At 40.7% G+C, this 17,656-nt stretch overlaps 1 protein-coding gene across 1 annotated transcript in view; it reads left to right on the forward strand.

The window, feature by feature from the left end:
* MPHOSPH10 (M-phase phosphoprotein 10) overlaps positions 1-17,656 on the forward strand; it is a 32,791-nt gene that overhangs the window by 12,578 nt on the left and 2,557 nt on the right. Inside the window, exons 3-9 of the mRNA XM_089652445.1 lie at positions 387-553; positions 1,815-2,019; positions 4,775-4,916; positions 11,922-11,989; positions 13,034-13,282; positions 15,324-15,431; positions 15,572-15,802. Coding sequence (XP_089508571.1) covers positions 387-553; positions 1,815-2,019; positions 4,775-4,916; positions 11,922-11,989; positions 13,034-13,282; positions 15,324-15,431; positions 15,572-15,802 — 1,170 coding nt within the window. The remainder of the gene's footprint in view (positions 1-386; positions 554-1,814; positions 2,020-4,774; positions 4,917-11,921; positions 11,990-13,033; positions 13,283-15,323; positions 15,432-15,571; positions 15,803-17,656) is intronic.

Here is a 17,656-nt window from a genome sequence, read left to right on the forward strand (position 1 = left end):
CTGAATAAGTGTCACAGAATTCAAGGAGGTAAATGTGTGGGGATCTTCCAAGTGTACAAACGTCAAGATTATTCAGAGTAATAGGGGTAAGCTATAAATAATAGAAATATAGTGTGGAAATGAATCCTTATTTACATGCAATTGCACATGGAGCGATTACCCCCAAGCTTCTCTATGGTCAAAATGTAAACCGCTGAAGACCATAACAGCCTGATGTTGATTTTTACAGGCCTCCTATCTGCAGCTAATTATAAACCCCTGGCTGTATCTGCTGCAGAAATGTTCTCATCCAGGCAGTGCATGGTCCTATTCAGCTGTGTGCATGAGCCCTTACAGTGACTACTGCAGATATAAACAGTAATAAAAACATATTGTTTGCTTTTTAGTTAACGAAAAGTGCCAGGGACCTTCAGTATCAAGATTATTTTGACCCAGTAGATGGGGATGAGAATGAGACAGACCGACATCTTGGTGAAGAAGAAGAAATTGAAAAGTCAGATGAAGAAGAGGAAGAAGGGGGAGAACATGATGAGGAGGAGGACAAAGAAGAACTGTAAGAGGTTTTTTTCGTATTTGCACTGTTCTTCTATATAATGGTTAGACCACATAGTTCTCTAGCTAATATTAACGGAGAAGTATGGCCTATAGCTCTTTTGGCTATACTCCTTTTTATGGATCACAGGAGTTGGCCCGCTGTCAGCTGATGTCACTCAGCCGGTCCAGGATCCACTGGCAACTGGCTTAGCTTCTCAGCAAACCTTTCAGAGCTTTAGATGGACTCACCCGCCCCCTTCACAGCCCAGATCTCCAGTCAGCGCTGGAGGGGCAGAACAGAGAACCAGTGGTTTGATAGTCACCGGCTCTCTACTCACTAAAGACTGAGAACCTAGCGATCTGCAGTCTTTAATTGCTCAGTTCTCAGTCTTAGAAGTGGCAGGAGACAGATGCAGCTGGGATTGATGCTTCATCCACTTAGGTGAGTATAACCTTTTTTATTTATTTATTTATTGTTAAACCCATACTTCTCTTTTAATGATGAACTCTGGGCTAATATATACTTTTATTAAAGCAAAATTAAAGTTTGGCTGTCCCAAACTGCAAGCAGACAGGCTCTTTATTGCAGAAGGAACATGCAATGTCTATTCTCCAGTAAAATACACCTACCTGCCTGCTTGCTGTCTTCTCCAGGTTGTAAATTAGCTGCGCATGTGCAGCTCAGCTTACATCTCCAGCACAGTCCTTGTGTGCCAGGATGACTGACTCCTGCACATGCACAGCAGTGATGTCAGTATGGGCCAGCCAATGTAGGTACTGGCCTCTTGCAATAATCTATACAGAAGTGCTAAGTCTAAGTGCTAAGTCTGAAAGAGGGTGTAATACGACTGGGAGCCAGTCTCCTGTGCTGCATGAAAATGTACTGACAATAAACACGTTTTGAGAGGACAAAGCAAAGTGAGTAGATAATGACCACATGAATCTATAGATTTTATATTTTACTGTCCAATCAGAAAGCTAGTAGCCAAAGCTTTTTTTTTTTTTTCTTTTTTTTTCTTGTACCTATAGGGGAGCTTTTCCTTCATTTTCTTGGGACACAACCAGAAAGAATGTTAAATTCTCTCTTGACAGCTTCACTGGAACACATGCCCACAATGGAAGTTTTCCTTCTATTTATGTTCCAGTGACAACTCAACATTTTTGATTTTATCTCACTTTCAGCCCCACTGACAGCAGTCTGAAGGACTAAAAAGGTGAATCTCCCTATCTGTCTGAGGTTATTTGCTTTTTCTGCAAAGACCAATTATTAAATCTTTCAGGAGTGAATTGGATGAGGACGACGAAGAGGAGGATATGATGGAGGAAACGGAAGAAAGTAAAAGGGCAAAGCAGGCCTTCAAGAGGGTGACCTTTGACCTTTCAGATGGTAGTGATGGAGAAGATGTTGGTGACATACTTGGTGGCAAGAAGAATCAAGAAAAACCTCTGGAATCAAAGTCCTCATTTGAGAAGAGGGAAGAGAAGGTCAGTGGTAGAAACTCTGAATAAAAACTAATCTCAATGAGTTATTTTCTGTAGGTCTGTTTAATATATATATAAATATAACCTCGCATTTGCAAGTGGAAATAACATGGGGGGCCACTGTGTCCCAGGCAGTAGTGGCAGATCTCTGTTGTGTCGGCACAGCGCCCCCCTCACGAACTGGTGGATCAAGGTACTGCACAGCTTTTACCTGTGCGCACATGGAGGAGGGGGGAGTTCATTGTGGGGTGCACAGAGCGGCCCAAGTTTCTCCCAGATCTTTTCTTGTTGAGTTCCTGCCTGACACTGATCTGCCTCCAACCCCGGCTCAGAAGGGGGGGTTTGCCCCCCTCCCCTGCAGCTTTTCCTTGGGGTTTGTTCTTTCTTGTACAGCAGTGGTAGTAGCAGTGGCTCCTCCACCTGGCCAGATCCCCAGAGATGCAGCTGGGATCAAGAGAACAGTGAGGCTGGCAGAAGAGTGACTGCTGCTTCTGGGAATTCTGTACCCTGGTGTGTACTCTGTACCATGCTGTGCACCCTGTACTCTTCTATGGGCTGTACTATACTTTGTACCCTGCTGTGTTCCCTGTACCATTATCAGTGAGGCCATGAGTGGTCTGTCTGTGTGCGGAGGGGGGCGGTAACTAGGAGGTGGGATCTGTCAGTTGGGGACTAGAGGAGGACATGGGATGGATGAGATGGTACTGGAGGAGGACATGGGATGGGGGAGATGGAACTGATGATTGGAGGAGGACATGGGATGGAGCAGATGAGACTGGAAGAGGAGGACATGGGATGGGGGAGATGACACTGAAAGAGGGGGAGATGGGACTGGAGGAGGAAGAGGACACAGGATGGAGGAGATATTTATATTGCTTTATGTTAATATTGTTAAAGCAATAATATTTGTTTGTTGTTAAAACATTAACAGTGTCATTTCATGAGATAATTTATGAGGACGTGTTTAGGGGTGGGGCAGGGTAGGGTTTGGGTGGAGCAACTGGTGGCGAGTAACCCTTAAGGCCTGGCTAGTAGCTCAGGACTTTAAATTTTGAGCCCTGACATACAGTACAGTAGTAATGATTGTATACCTCCTTGATAAGTGCTGACTTACCTTATCTACAAGAATCATGTAATTATTGAATCCTGATTGTTTGACTTCATGAACTGCAAAGTATTCTGCAGATTGGACAAATCTACATGCACAAATTATGTTAAACTGTTTTTCTGAAAAGATCATATTTGCGAATTAATTTGCTCATCATTACTTACACATATATAAGGTTTTATCTAAGTAGCCTTGTTAAACACAATCTGGAAATGAACTCACTATTCCAACATTCCTTCACTCGACAGATTCATGTACCTGTTGTAGACGGGTACATGAATTCGGGGCACGTTCCAACTATGGTGGCGCAATGAAACTGGGGTGTCTGTATGCTCCCCAGTGCAGTGATGGGCAGTTTTGTTCCTGGGGGAGTAGTGCCTGATGGGGATTCGCAGACACTAGTCCCCCATCAGGCCTACCCCCTTGTTATAGGCAGTGGGCAGATCCTTGGCTAAAAAGCAGCCTGTATTGGCTGTCAAATCTGCCCATTGTCATTACACACTTCCGCATCACGAGTTACTAGGATGTTGTTGTGAAGCCGACAACATCCTTAACCAGTGACAGAGAGTGGGTACCAGCGGCAAATATGCCACACTACATGAAGGGATACTCTGCCTGTCTCTGTATGACAAGTTAGAGTAGGGATTCATTGCCTCCGGTTTAGTTTTCTACAATTATTTGAAATTGGTACGTTAATAGCTCCTCTTTGTAAAAGTGGTGCCATTAAACACTACCTGAATTTGCTGCACTTGTCGGTAAAGTTACTGAAACTGGTGGTAGCGATTCTTTAATCTGGCACAGATCTCATATAGAGAAATGCCAAATTGGTGTAACTTTTTCATAGCTCTTCTTAGGGCTCCAGAGCAACTTGTGCAGTCATGGACCACAGTTAGTGTCTGATTAGCTGTGGAATGAATGGAGCTATGATAACACTGCAAACTGAACTTCAAAGCTCTTGATTCCTATTGTAGCTTACTAACAGCACCAGAACAACTATGCAGCTAATATGGTCCCGAGGGAAAGCTGTGAGCAGCACTAGTTTAACATGGTGTTCTGCAGCAGATACGGATCAATGCCTGTGTTGGTAAACTGATAATCCATTTGCATAAGAAGCATAAATGGGTTTGGAAGGATAATTGAATACATATATGTGAAAGAATGCCTATCACACACCACTCCTTTGTAAACAAGAACACTCTGGGGATGTACTTTTTTGCGTGTTGCATTATCCATTACAACCAATGGAAATCTATCAAAACGCATGTCATTGTAAGTTACTGCATATTGAGCACAATCGAAAGTATATTTCAACCCGCATTACGTGGCCTTTCTCATCAACACACTTTGACATGAACTTTGATGTGTTTTTCATGGATTTCAATGGAATACACATTAGGCAAAAAGACTCCAAAATGCAAAGGTGTGAATGGGCCGTTAGCGGGTTGTAAAAATAGCTTTGGTTTTCTGTTTCTGTGATTTTAGATTTAAATGCATTTCTTACAAGACATACGTGTTAAAACACCTTGTACGTCTATTGATCTAATCCAATAAACCGCATTTAATCCAAGATGTAAAATAAAAATTAGCTGGTTACCAACATGTACAAATGTAATGGCCTTTTCTCTTGTGTTTAAACTTTTCGATTCACAGATGAGTGAGAAGATTCAGACACTCCAGAAACAAATGCTTGGAGAGAAATCCTGGCAGCTGAGCGGAGAGATAACTGCACAGAAGAGGCCTGAGAACAGTTTGTTGCCCGAGTCCTTGCTCTATGACCATGCCACCAGAATGGGTAGATTTTTGTTTCTTGCAGTTAATATATATGTATAGTGTGTTTATGTGTAAAATAAAAAAAAAGTATATATATATTTTATTATAATTATGTTTGGCATCCCTGATATCTGTATTGACATCAAAAATATTAATTTTTTGGCAAACCTTGGGTCCTGACATTTGTGTGGATTTTCTTTGACACATACCACCTACTTAAACATTGTTGCGCACAAGTACACCACTTCATTGAAATGGTATTACCTGATGGATAATACCTGATGGTATTACCTGAAGGATAATGCACCCTGCCACACTGCAAAAATGATTCAAGACTGGTTTGAGCAATGCAAAAAAAAGTTTGAAGTGTTGACTTGGCCTCCAAATTCTCCAGAAATAAATTTAATCGAGCATCTGTGGATGTGCTGGAAAAACAAGTCTGATCTATGGAGGCCCCACCTCGCAAGTTGCAGAACTTAAAAGATCTGTTACTGATGGCTTGGTGCCAGATACCACAGCATACTTTCAAAGGTCTGGTAGTGTCTTTGCCTCGTTTGGTCAGGTCTGTTTTGGTGGCAAAAAAGGGGACATACTCAATATTAGGTGGAAAGTCATGGCTGATCAGTATAATGGGATTTTTGTAGTTGCTGTAACTATCGTTTTCTGGATAGCCTGGAGTCTGTGCCCTGTTATGTCAGAAGTTCCTACCACAGTCCCCCTTTACATCACAAGTTCTCATCAAAGTCCTTCTTTACATCTGGTGTCCCTGTCAGAGTGCCCCCTTACATATGATCATTTACCCTGATCCGAGTGCTCCCTTACATCAGATGTTCCGATTACAGTACTCCTTACATGGATTGTCCCCTTCAGAGTTCCCCCTTACATAAAGCATCTGCATCAGACTCCCGGATCAGTGGATGCACGGAGACCTGGTGGAGTACAATTAAAATCTCATGGGGCACAGCCCACCCCAGCACCCTCTTAGATCCGGCCATGGATTTGACACCACCACCTTCAAGAGCTGGATACTAGATGCAACTAAAATCAAAATCACGCCAGGGGCAGCCCTCTGAGAGGGGTTTGACCACCCTCAATCTGCAAGATAGGATTCAATTAGTAGCCTGCAGTTTTAGAACAACACCACTGAGACAGCCAAGAGACTGGGCGGGTGCACTGAACTCCGAAAATAATTTTATGGTGAGTGCAAAAATCCCATTTTCTCTATCATATAGCATTGAAGGACACAGCGGTACTTCTTCTTGGATGGGACATCCCAAAACACTGCCAGAAAGAGTGGCGGGCCCATGAACATAAACAGAACAGGGAACCGCACCCGGCAGAACTCAAACTGCCACCTGCAAAAACGTTCCAACCAAAGCTGGCATCTGCACAGGCAGCTACGTCAACTTGGTAAAAGTGTCATAAAGCAAACCTGAACAACAGAAGCAGAAAGATGAAACGCCCAAGACACACTAAGTACCCTTGTAAAATGCACAGTCACTGGGAATGAAGGATCTTCAACTGAAAAGTGTTGACCAAAGCTAAGGATTATGAAATCTATTTCTCTGATATGATTTGGTAAATTAAAAGTTCTTACCCAGAAGTGAAAGGTTTAACACAACAACCAAAATTTATTGGTGAGTAGGATGCAGGTCTAAAAGAAACATTTAAGAAAGCTCTAACATTACAAAATACAAACTGAGACAGAAAAGACCTAAGACAAACCTTTTCGATATAAGTGCAAGGGATATATTCCATAATTACCATGGAACTGTACGTTTTGGATTCCATTCTCTTAACTGGTGTTCCAAAGAGAACCTCTCTCTCCAACTCGTGTCTATTGTTATAGGCCACTCCCCCATTAGTTTTCATGGAGTAGCTCTGATTGGTTGGCAAATCTATTCCCTTTCATAATTGGCTAACTTCATATTCCCTGTATTTAGCATACACCAACCCCCTTTACGGCAAATCTTAGCACACCCTTTATGGAGTAGTTCATGACATTTTCCTGGGAAATTAATCATGAAAGGCTGGCCACCTTCATTTCATATCTAAATGAGGGATCCTTTTGAAGTGGATGTTTGTGAAGCCAACAGGTTTGGGTCCCATTGTTAGAAAAACTAACTCTGGCACTGAACTGTCTGACAGAGTATTGAGGAGTGTGGAGACTTCTGTTACACAGTAAAGAAATTGTAATTAATAGAATATTCCCTCTGGCAACTTAAACCATCCCCAACTATCTGTAGAGCATGGACTTATGGGAAGACCTATTACACACCCATAATGATACAGCTCTAACTGAAACATATTAATAATTACAATATTATTTACAGTGGTTATTGGAGATTTCACGTAAAATCTAACAAAAGGCATCGGCCTGGCTGACCGGATGACAAATCCATCTAGAAATGGAGGAAGATGAAGTATCTTGTCCCAGTCTAGAACCATTGGAACAATGAATAAAGAGTCCGATTTATGATCGGAGGATGTAGTAAACTCTAACAGCCCTCACCACCTCCAGGCAATAAAGAGCCACTTCCCTCAGGTGAGAGGGATATGAAGATAGGGAAGGCAAAAATTAAAATTCCACTCCCATGTTAAAAAGTTCGAGGCATGTCACAGGCTATTAGCATACTTGACTTTCCAAAATGGCATCTAAGCTTCGCACAGTATGTTGACACTGCCTGTCTGATGCATTACGCCTCCTTCGGCTTTCCAGGTGAATGCTGAAGATCGTGGTCTCTAATATAAAAGCGCAATTGACCTTCCTTTTGCAGTGGGGTCCATGATATAAGTGAGGAGATAACCATGAGGTGTGGCAAAGGGCACGGTTGTGTTTTTTCATGCTGCAAAAAGTCATGTTGTTCTGGCAAGAATTATATATCGATTGCGCGGAGATTGGTTGGTGTATGGGACTCACATTGGACTATGTTTTTGTTTTTTTATGTTTTAAGAGCTATACTGTATATATTTTTTGCACATTCACAGAAGGTTACTAAATACTGGAGGTATCTGCTTATGATAAAGGGTTATTGTATGAGGTTATTTGATTATATTGAAAGCTCTTCACGAGTATGAGTATCAGTGAGAGAGAGACGCCAATCAGACCCTTTCATGAACATTCACTGCAGGTGAGCCTTTCAGGTGCATGTATTTTAAATGACATTGATTTACTACCAGTGAATGTCTGTTGAAAGTCACATTTACTGCTAATTTAATAGATATTAGATATATACTCCCCTTCATCAGCCACCTTCAATGGATGGTTTCCTATATGAAGAAAACGGCTTTAACCGTTTATAGGAAATGACAGGCGGGCAGTGGCTCTGTTGTTCAGGGAGGACATCCTGTGATGTCCTCCGACTCTAACTGCGCATGTGCGGCCCCGGGTGGTGATCGGTGGTGTGCTCTATCTCTGGGACTCAGTGTATCACCGTTCGCAGTAAACAGCCGATGACACAGGCTCCATCATGTGATCAGCTGTGCAATGTAAATCGGAAATGCAGGTTATTAGCTCTCCTTTCCTCATGCTGACAGCGCGTGAGGAGAGGAGAGCCGGTAAGCAGCATTTCTCAGAGGGGACATTTACACTGATCAGCAGTCCTCTGATATCAGTGCTGCCTGTCAGTGCCCATCAATGCCACATATCGGTGCCCATCAATCAGAGCTGCCTTTCAGAGCCAACTATCCATGCCAGTCAGTGACGCCTATCGGTACCGCCAATCAGTGCCATATGAGTGCTTTAGTATGATAGTGATGTAGCGCTATAAATAAACGAATACCTTTTATACACAATATATGGTAGTAATGCACAATTATATACAGATCTATTCAGGTGATATTTGTAGGTGATTAGTGCAATACAAATAGCTCCACAAATCTCAATAGCCTTTGGTCCACCTTCAGTAACTTGGTATATACCCTTGTAAACTCGTGAGGTTTTGGGATCATACAACAAAAACACAAAGATCCTCCATAGTGCAAAACTGTATACCAGGTTTAATGTGGACAAAATCGCCAAGTACAAACTCACATTTAGCAGGGTAGACAATTTGCACGCCCCTCGTAGCTTCATCAGGATAGCGTCATGCTGATTGTCTCTGGTATTTATAAGGGGATCCTACTCGTGATTGGTTAGTTATCATTGTCAATCATTGGGCCATTTTGTTGGAGTCCCGTTTATTTTGGAGACATTTCCACTGCCATTTTCTTATAGTTTTATTGTATCTTGAGAATGTGTGTAATATAAAAGACTGCTGTCATTTTCTTGCGGTTCTGGGTATACCGACTTCTACACTATGTTGTCCCTATACAATTCCAATCTCTGTATATTGTCCTGTCTCTATCCCCACTGCAAGTAGATGGTATTTTGATATGTTTCTAGAATTATTGTTCAGTGCTCGTTTTTAAAAAAAATACCTGCTTTATATATGCTAATTCTGAGTTGAAAAATTAATTATGTATCTTCAAATGTAATGTTTAAAATTCAAACAAAATTTTATTAAATATATTAAACCCCATAAATAGCCCCATTACAGATTAATAATGTAAAATCTTATCTGATGACTGATGAAAAATGGAAATTGATATAAAATATTAATAAAAAACTTAATAAAATTAAAAATGGGCCTTGTTATATTGGAAGCCGAGGTAACCAGATTGGTCCAATACACTCTAGATAGGTGCTTACATAATCCCTTAAAACACTTAAAAATCACTAATGAAACAGTTAAGATTGAATTCAATGTTTAACCCCTTAGTTGCCTGCGTTTGCATAATATAAATCCATTTGGACATTTTGCTCAGTGTGCAGATTTTGTGGCTCCCTCGCCAGTGTTTTTTATATCGCTCGATACCCCAAAATTGCAGTTCCGTTGGATCTTGGTTGTGACATATTGCGAAGTGTTTTGAAACACTATGCTTAGGGAATCCTTTGTTAATTTTTTGGATATGTTCCCTTAATCACATCCATAAGGGTCTTTTGTTGCGTCCAATATACTAGAACCCACATTTGCACTGGAGGCCATACACCACCCCTTCAGTCCTGCATGTTATAAATTCTTTAATTTTAAATTCTTCCCCATTGTTTTCTGATCGAAAGGTAGACCTTTTTATTCCTTCCTTTAGTTGCTTTGCACGCATAACATTTTGGAGAGAGAAGGGGAGAAGCCGCCTGCATTTAAAAACGTAGTTTTTATTATCTTTATTGGGTGGGTCCACTACATTTTTAACATTTATTATTAATCTGTAATGGGGCTATTTATGGGGTTTTTGAAATATATTTAATAAAATTTTGTTTGCATTTTAAACATTACATTTGAAGATACATAATTATTTTTTCAACTCCGAATTAGCATATACAAAGCAGGTATTTTTTAAAAATGAGCACTGAACAATAATTCTAGAAAAAACATAACAAAATACCATCTACTTGCGGTGGGGATAGAGACAGGACAATAAACAGAGATTGGAATTGTATAGGGACAACATAGTGTAGAAGTTGGTATACCCAGAACCGCAAGAAAATGACAGCAGTCTTTTTTATATTACACACTTATTCTCAAGATACAATAAAACTATAAGAAAATGGCAGTGGAAATGTCTCCAAAATAAACGGGACTCCAACAAAATGGCCGCAATGATTGACAATGATAACTAACCAATCACGAGTAGGATCCCCTTTTAAATACCAGAGACAATCAGCATGACGCTATCCTGATGAAGCTACAAGGGGCGTGCGAATTGTCTTCCCTGCTAAATGTGAGTTTGTACTTGGTGATTTTATCCACATTAAACCTGGTATACAGTTTTGCACTATGGAGGATCTTTGTGTTTTTGTTGTATGATCCCAAAACCTCACGAGTTTACAAGGGTATATACCAAGTTACTGAAGGTGGACCAAAGGCTATTGAGATTTGTGGAGCTATTTGTACCCTGGAGAGGAGCATGCAGGATCCTGAGTGATCCATAAGGCGTTGTGGCCCCTGTGGGTCGCAGGGGGAAGGTGAGCGGGCATGCCTGCCATTTAGGATGATTTCTCACCACCTACACCAACACAGGAGCATGTTTTTGAAGAATTGTGGGTGCTATCTCATATGTGAAATCACTGGTTGCTGTGGACATTTGCAATTATACCACCTATATATGGTGACATATCCCTGTATAGGGAATCACTGTGTGCCACTTATTATTTTGGAATTATCACTTGAATATTTTGTTTTGATATATATTGCACTAATCACCTACAAATATCACCTGAATAGATCTGTATATAATTGTGCATTACTACCATATATTGTGTATAAAAGGTATTCGTTTATTTATAGCGCTACATAACTATCAAACTAATTTATCTATTCATCCAGCCTAAGGGGAGGATTGGATGTTAGCAGCTGTCCTTTATCCATAGTAGGCATAGCAGCACAGGAGGATATACAAAATATCATATAGGAGTGCTGCCTTTCAGTGCCACCTATCAATCATGCCTGTCAGTACCCTTCAGTGCCCATCACTACAACCTCATTAGCGCATATCCGTGAAAAAGGACTTATTTACAAAATTTTATAACAGAAGCTAAAACCTTTTTTTGTTTCCAAAATTTTCAGTCTTCTTTTAGTAAAGCAAAAAATATAAAACCCCAGTGGTGCTTAAATACAACCAAAAGAAAGCTCTATCTGTCTCAAAAAAATGATGATAATGTGGTTTGGGTACAGTGTTGCATGACCGTGCAATTGCCATTCAAAGTGCGACAGCACTGATAGCTGAGAATTGGTCTGGGCAGGAAGGGGGGTAAAAGTGCCCAGTAGGCAAGTGGTTAAATGACTTTTTGGATCTTGTATGCATTCCATGATAAAGGCTGATATGAAGTATGTAGAACCATCAGTAATATTTAGATAAGTGTTTCAATGTAACGTCTTCCTCTCACATTAGACATGGCTTCTTGGCTGAAAATTTTGTGTCACTTGTAATGTTGGTTACAGGTACCTGTCAGTTGCTTACTTAATGTTTTCTTCATACTTTATAACAGCGCCCACAATCACAGAGGAAACCACACTACAACTGGAGGATATTATCAAACAGAGGATAAAAGATCAGGTCAGTGCTTTTTCTTTTTTTCTCTCTCTCCTGTTTAGCTGTACTTCATGAATTAGTCTTAATTTTTTTTTTTTTTGGTATTTCATTTGTTCTCACGGATAAATATGATTTGTTTTTTACCATGCATCGCCATAGCCCCCCCCAAGAAATAAAAAAAAAAAAGCAGAACTTTTAATTCAAATAAAAAAAAAAAAAAAGAAAAATGTTTAACAGTATTTACTGGTGTGCTCTTCTGAGCATTTTCAGTTAAAATTTACAGGCATACGTCATCCTTTAACCCTTTCACTGTCGGGGCCGTACCTGACAACTGGAGGTTTTACACATGTTCCTGCTGTGTGTACTGTATATCTGATAAGCTGTTAGATATTAAGTTATTCGGCAGCTGTCCAGTTGCTTTCAAACTACCCCAGTAACGGCCATAAAAAAAAATGTAAAAAAATAAGAAAAAAAATTATCCCCCCCCCCTTACATTTTTTGAGCCCCCCTTCCCCTACATATATTCACACGTATAAAGGTAAAGGCATGCAGTGGGGGCACCAACACTTTTTTTTTTTTTTTTTTTTTCAATGAATGCAAAGAATTCTCTGATTTGGACAAAATAGAAGTTATTTCTCCACCTTTTCATCTTTTCCAATCGGAGAATGCTTTTAAATATGTTTTCCTAAGAGTTTACATGTTTTAAGTGTTAAGTAAGACAGTGTTGAGTTTGACTTGGATAAAGATTAGATCATATACACTATTCCAGTCAACTATTTTGTGCCGTGTTTTAGGATTGCAGATTTCCTTACAACCAGCAGAGGGAGGAAAGTTCTCAATATACGCTGTAGTAGGACATTTGTCTCATAGCATGGTTACTCTCTACTTCTACATTTTCACTTTGGGACATAAACAAGGTTGGGAATCTAGTAGTTTTATTGAATTGATGGTGCATTCCGCTTTATTATAATGTTAACCTAGATTTTCCATTCTCTTAAGACTTTTAAACTGGTCTCATTTGCATGATAAGTGTCTTAGTCAGGCTATTTATTCTCTGTATTTTCCAAGGTGTGGGATGATGTGGTCCGCAAGGAAAAGCCAAAGGAAGATGCCTTTGAGTATAAGAAGCGGCTTACTCTGGACCATGATAAGAGCAAACTGAGTCTAGCAGAGGTTTATGAACAGGAGTACTTGAAACTTAACCAAAAAAAAGTGGAAGAGGAAGAAGATCAAAAGCATGTAGAAATACGGAAATCAATGGACAGCCTGTTCCTGAAGCTAGATGCTTTGTCAAATTTCCATTTCACACCAAAACCAGTAATTATTTTTTTTTATCTTGTTGCTGAACTGAATTTGATTATAAACGTAGTGCAACTTCGGAGGAGCCGCTGGTAATATGCCCGGGTTCCTTTTCCCAGTAGTTGCCCAGCAGCCAGGCACACATGCACTTTCACTCTCTTGGCTAAAGAACCAGTCTAGGGTTGTTGGTTTTGATGTTTTAATAAAGGGTTGAACTTGGATGGGAATTGGGAAAAGTAGGATTCTCCAATAACTTGCTATAACGAACTTGATGACCCTAAACGTGCTTCTTGAAACTTTGAACATTGTCCAGTAACAGCATTGAGGAGGTTGAGCATTCATTGGTGAACAGTCCAAGCAACTGCCCTTTCACAAGCAATGCAATGACTATGCTCTTCAAAACAATACTCCTTAGCAAACACGGCTGACCACCTAGCACACAGGAGGGGTGATGACACTTAGACTCTAGGATCTCTTCTGTACTCACATAATGCCTTTGGATAAATGGTGGCCTCCTACCAGTATCCTGCAAGCAGCTTCTCTCAGTGGTACTAGACTAGAATCTCATACAAAAGCCCCTCGGCCAGCCTTCATCACCAGACAGTGGATCCTAGCTGGGGCCTCCACTCGACAAGCACATGGCAGAATTCCCAGGAAGGGCAAACAAACCCTATAGGTAATGTTCTCACCCTCCGGAATAAGACGCTGATCTCTGCTCCAGAGTATTTATGCGTTCTCCCAGAATCCTCTGGGCCAGACCTCCCAGGGATTTGCTGGGGCTACATAAATGTTAAGCTGCTTATTGAAATCCTCCTGACTCTATTATTCAGAGCTCCTCCAGGAGAACAGGAAGAAGCAAACAATCATGCAGCTTCTGGAGCACACACCAGACCAAAAGAATGAACCCAGCTCCATGATTACAGTGGGCTAAAACTAAATTTACACTAATACTTCGCTATAAACCACAAACAGAATTCTGACCTCATTGGGTACAGTAAGCTAAACTAAATTTGCCCAACAGAACATATAACCCCATTGACTAAAATGTGCCTGAACTATAAATTTACCTAGCCTAGCACCTGACTAGGAGGGTGCTACATAAAATAATACATATGCTGAAGAGATTGGGATGTGATTAGTTGCTATGTCACAGCAGATTACTTGCCAGCACATTCATAAATTGCTGGCTTCTGAAGTAGTGAAGAAGCGTGCATCTTTAAAAACAAATCAACAATAGTTCAAGTATTTCTTGCATCCTAGTTTCTCTTTAAATATAATCGCTATATAACCCCAATCGTTTCTCTTGTATGATTTTGTTGAATATTGAAAAGAATATGGAAAGAACTTTATATATTTTTTATTTATTTTTTTTTAACTTTGCGGTTCCTGGTTGTGTTAGCCCATGTTCCCTGGGGAGGCCAGAAACTGGGGGAACTTATATGCATATCTTGATTTTAGCTCTGAACCCTTAGCTTTGGATTATTGAAACCTCTGAATTTTCAGACAGATATCTAAGCAGTCACATAATCTATCGCCACCCTCACTGCTGCAGAATAGCTGGTCAAGCTGACTCGATAGAGCTAGGAATCCGAGCCATTCTGTGTGGATAAATTTGCTATGGAATTTTTTTTTCTTAGGTCAACTGTTGTTCAGATGTCATTCACAGCTGTTGTATACAAAACTGGGTGTAAAATGTGGTGGGTTTTTTTTTTTGTTTTTTTTTTTAAATCCCTTTATATCATAAAGAAAAGCTTGTCGCTTTAGTCTTCCTGTGATCTAATGCAAAGCAAATTATATGCTACACATACACTAAGAAGGCACTGTGGAATTGCATTATCTTCCTGATGTATGAAATTCTGCAGCCTGCATCTGATGACATCAATTCTTTCATGGTCGCATATAAACATGAGCAATGTATGTGTTAGTCTATGTAGTGTCTATTCAACAGTGGCCAAGCTTGGAAAAACAAATCAGTCTGGTTAATTAAGCAATGAATTTACTGGCTGCTTGGAAAACTAAGAAAATATGATTTTCAGTAACCAATGCTTTTGTCATGCAGTCTATTCCAGAAATTAAGGTGGTATCAAATCTCCCTGCAATCAGTATGGAAGAGGTGGCAGCAGTGGGAGTGAGTGAAGCAGCTCTCCTGGCTCCAGAAGAAGTCCGAGTAAGTAGAAGACATGTACTAGATATATATTCTTTCATACACATGGCTACTAAACAATACAAGTCGTAACATACATAAGCTGAGCTAATGTATGACTTTGGCTTGCAGAGTGCTCAGTCTGATTGGTTCATATTTTCTAGGAGAAGAACAAAGCTGGAGACATAAAAACAAATGCTGAAAAAACAGCCACAGACAAGAAGCGTGACAGACGGAAAAAGAAGACCGTGAAAAAGTTTAAAATAAAGGAAAAAGAGAAACGTCAGAAGCTGGCAGAGAAACAGAGAGAGGAGAAGGGGAAGCAGCCAACAAAACAAGCGGCAGAAGCCAACATCAAGAAACTTGCCAAGGAAGGAAAGGCCACTGTGCTGAAGGTAATTGTCTCTATCCACCAGTTATTGGCAATTTCATTGCCATCTACCCCTAAATGGGCATTCCAGCTCATACCAGGTATTCAGACAATAAGATATTGTAACTATTATTCATCACTTCAGGTCACCCTATTGATTGAAAGTGGCCCTTTGTTGGTGCTGCTTCAGATGGCCTATTTTGTGTGACAGCATGATGTATGATTAATATTGTGTTCCTGCAACATAGGAGCAAGTTTGTAGGAATAACCACAGATTTGGTGAGGGGGTACCGATACCAAGTACCAATACAGAGCATGCAGTCTAAATGGCTGGACATTCTTATATTAATCATAAGAAACATAAGTGAGATTCCAGAGGAGATCTGGTATTATAAGGGCTCGTTCACACTAGGCTGTTTTGCCAACGCTTGCCAAACGCCCCTATAGCGTTTGGCAAGCGTTGGTCCGGCGTTTGCGGAGCGTTTTTTAACGCTCCGCAAACGCCGCATGCGCGGTTTAGCAGCGGTTGCTAGGCGTTTGCCGAGCGTTAATAACGCCCCACAAACGCCTATAATGCAGTTTGAGTGGTGTTACCGCTCCGCAACCGCACCGCAAACGCCGGCCGGGCGTTTGCGGAGCGGCACCATAGACGAGAATAGGAGGCTTCAAAGCCTCCTGACTCGTCCAGAGGCGTCCGTTTTGCCGCGACGCAACGCGACGTGACGCAAACGCTCCCGTTAGAACAGCACCATGTGCTGTAATGTGCAGAATTGGCAGAGGCGTTTGGGAAGCGGTAAAAACGCTTCCCAAACGCCTCTCTGCCGCCTGCACACAAGGCTAGTGTGAACGTAGCCTAAGTCATGCAAAAACCATATTTAAGGTACCCATATACCATGCAGTTTTTTAAATGAGAAGAAGAAATCTTATGATGATTTTTGTTGTGGGAGCAATAAGAAGTTTAAAAAAGTGACAAAAAGTATTGTTAATGGGATATTTTTTAGCAATCTTTTGTAGTGAAAACGTATCAGTCCCTGTTCACAAACATTTTAACAGCAAAAAAAAAAAAAAGCTTGTTTACACTTGCCATTCGTGTGGGCAGTAAAAACATTCAGTTGAACCGCATTTGTACTGCCCCCAGGTGCACCCTCTTAAGTTGCAAAGGTGGCAGCCAGGTTTTGACAGGAATTGTACCTCCTGTCATGTTTGGCAGGCACTACTGCCCCCTGAACGTAACCTATTCAAGAGGTGTTGGGGCTTTAGTGCGGCATTAAGAGGGTTAAAACAGGTGGTGAGGAGACAACACGTTGCCTTCTCATTGCATTTCACATGCCTCTGAAAAGCAATCTTTGTGCACATTGCTTTTCAGAGTAGCTGCATTTCTTACCATAAGTGTAAGCGAGGCCTTCGTGATATGAACTATATGCTTGTGAATTGAATTTTTACTTCTGCAGAAAAAAAAACCTATTGTCTTTGGTCAGTTTTATACATTGCATGGATTTAGCAAATTGAATCACCAAGTCCTTTTTGCTATAATTTGTATTAAAACACATACATGGATTCCACTCACTAACTCCCTACTTTGTGTAGCCACTTCTTCCCCTGTGTTGAATGGGAACATCTTCCTGCTATGGCCAAATGATTCAGCAAGGCAATGCCATGAGCTAGAAGTGACAAGGAAACTACATTTAATTTTGACACTTTTCGAAGACTACAGTGTTGGAAGATTCACATGGAAGATTATTTAAAATCTATTACAAAATGCCTCGTGTATCAATTTTACATAGTACTTCTAATCAATTCCAACCAAGCCCCACTCCAGCTTAGATGCAGAGAAGGGTTAAAGCCTCTGTCATGTTTTATTGCTGTTTGTGAACCTGTT

The sequence above is a fragment of the Staurois parvus genome, unplaced genomic scaffold, assembly GCF_062004578.1.
Source record: "Staurois parvus isolate SC_StPar_1 unplaced genomic scaffold, SC_StPar_1.0 ptg000682l, whole genome shotgun sequence".
Taxonomy (NCBI): Eukaryota; Metazoa; Chordata; class Amphibia; order Anura; family Ranidae; genus Staurois; species Staurois parvus.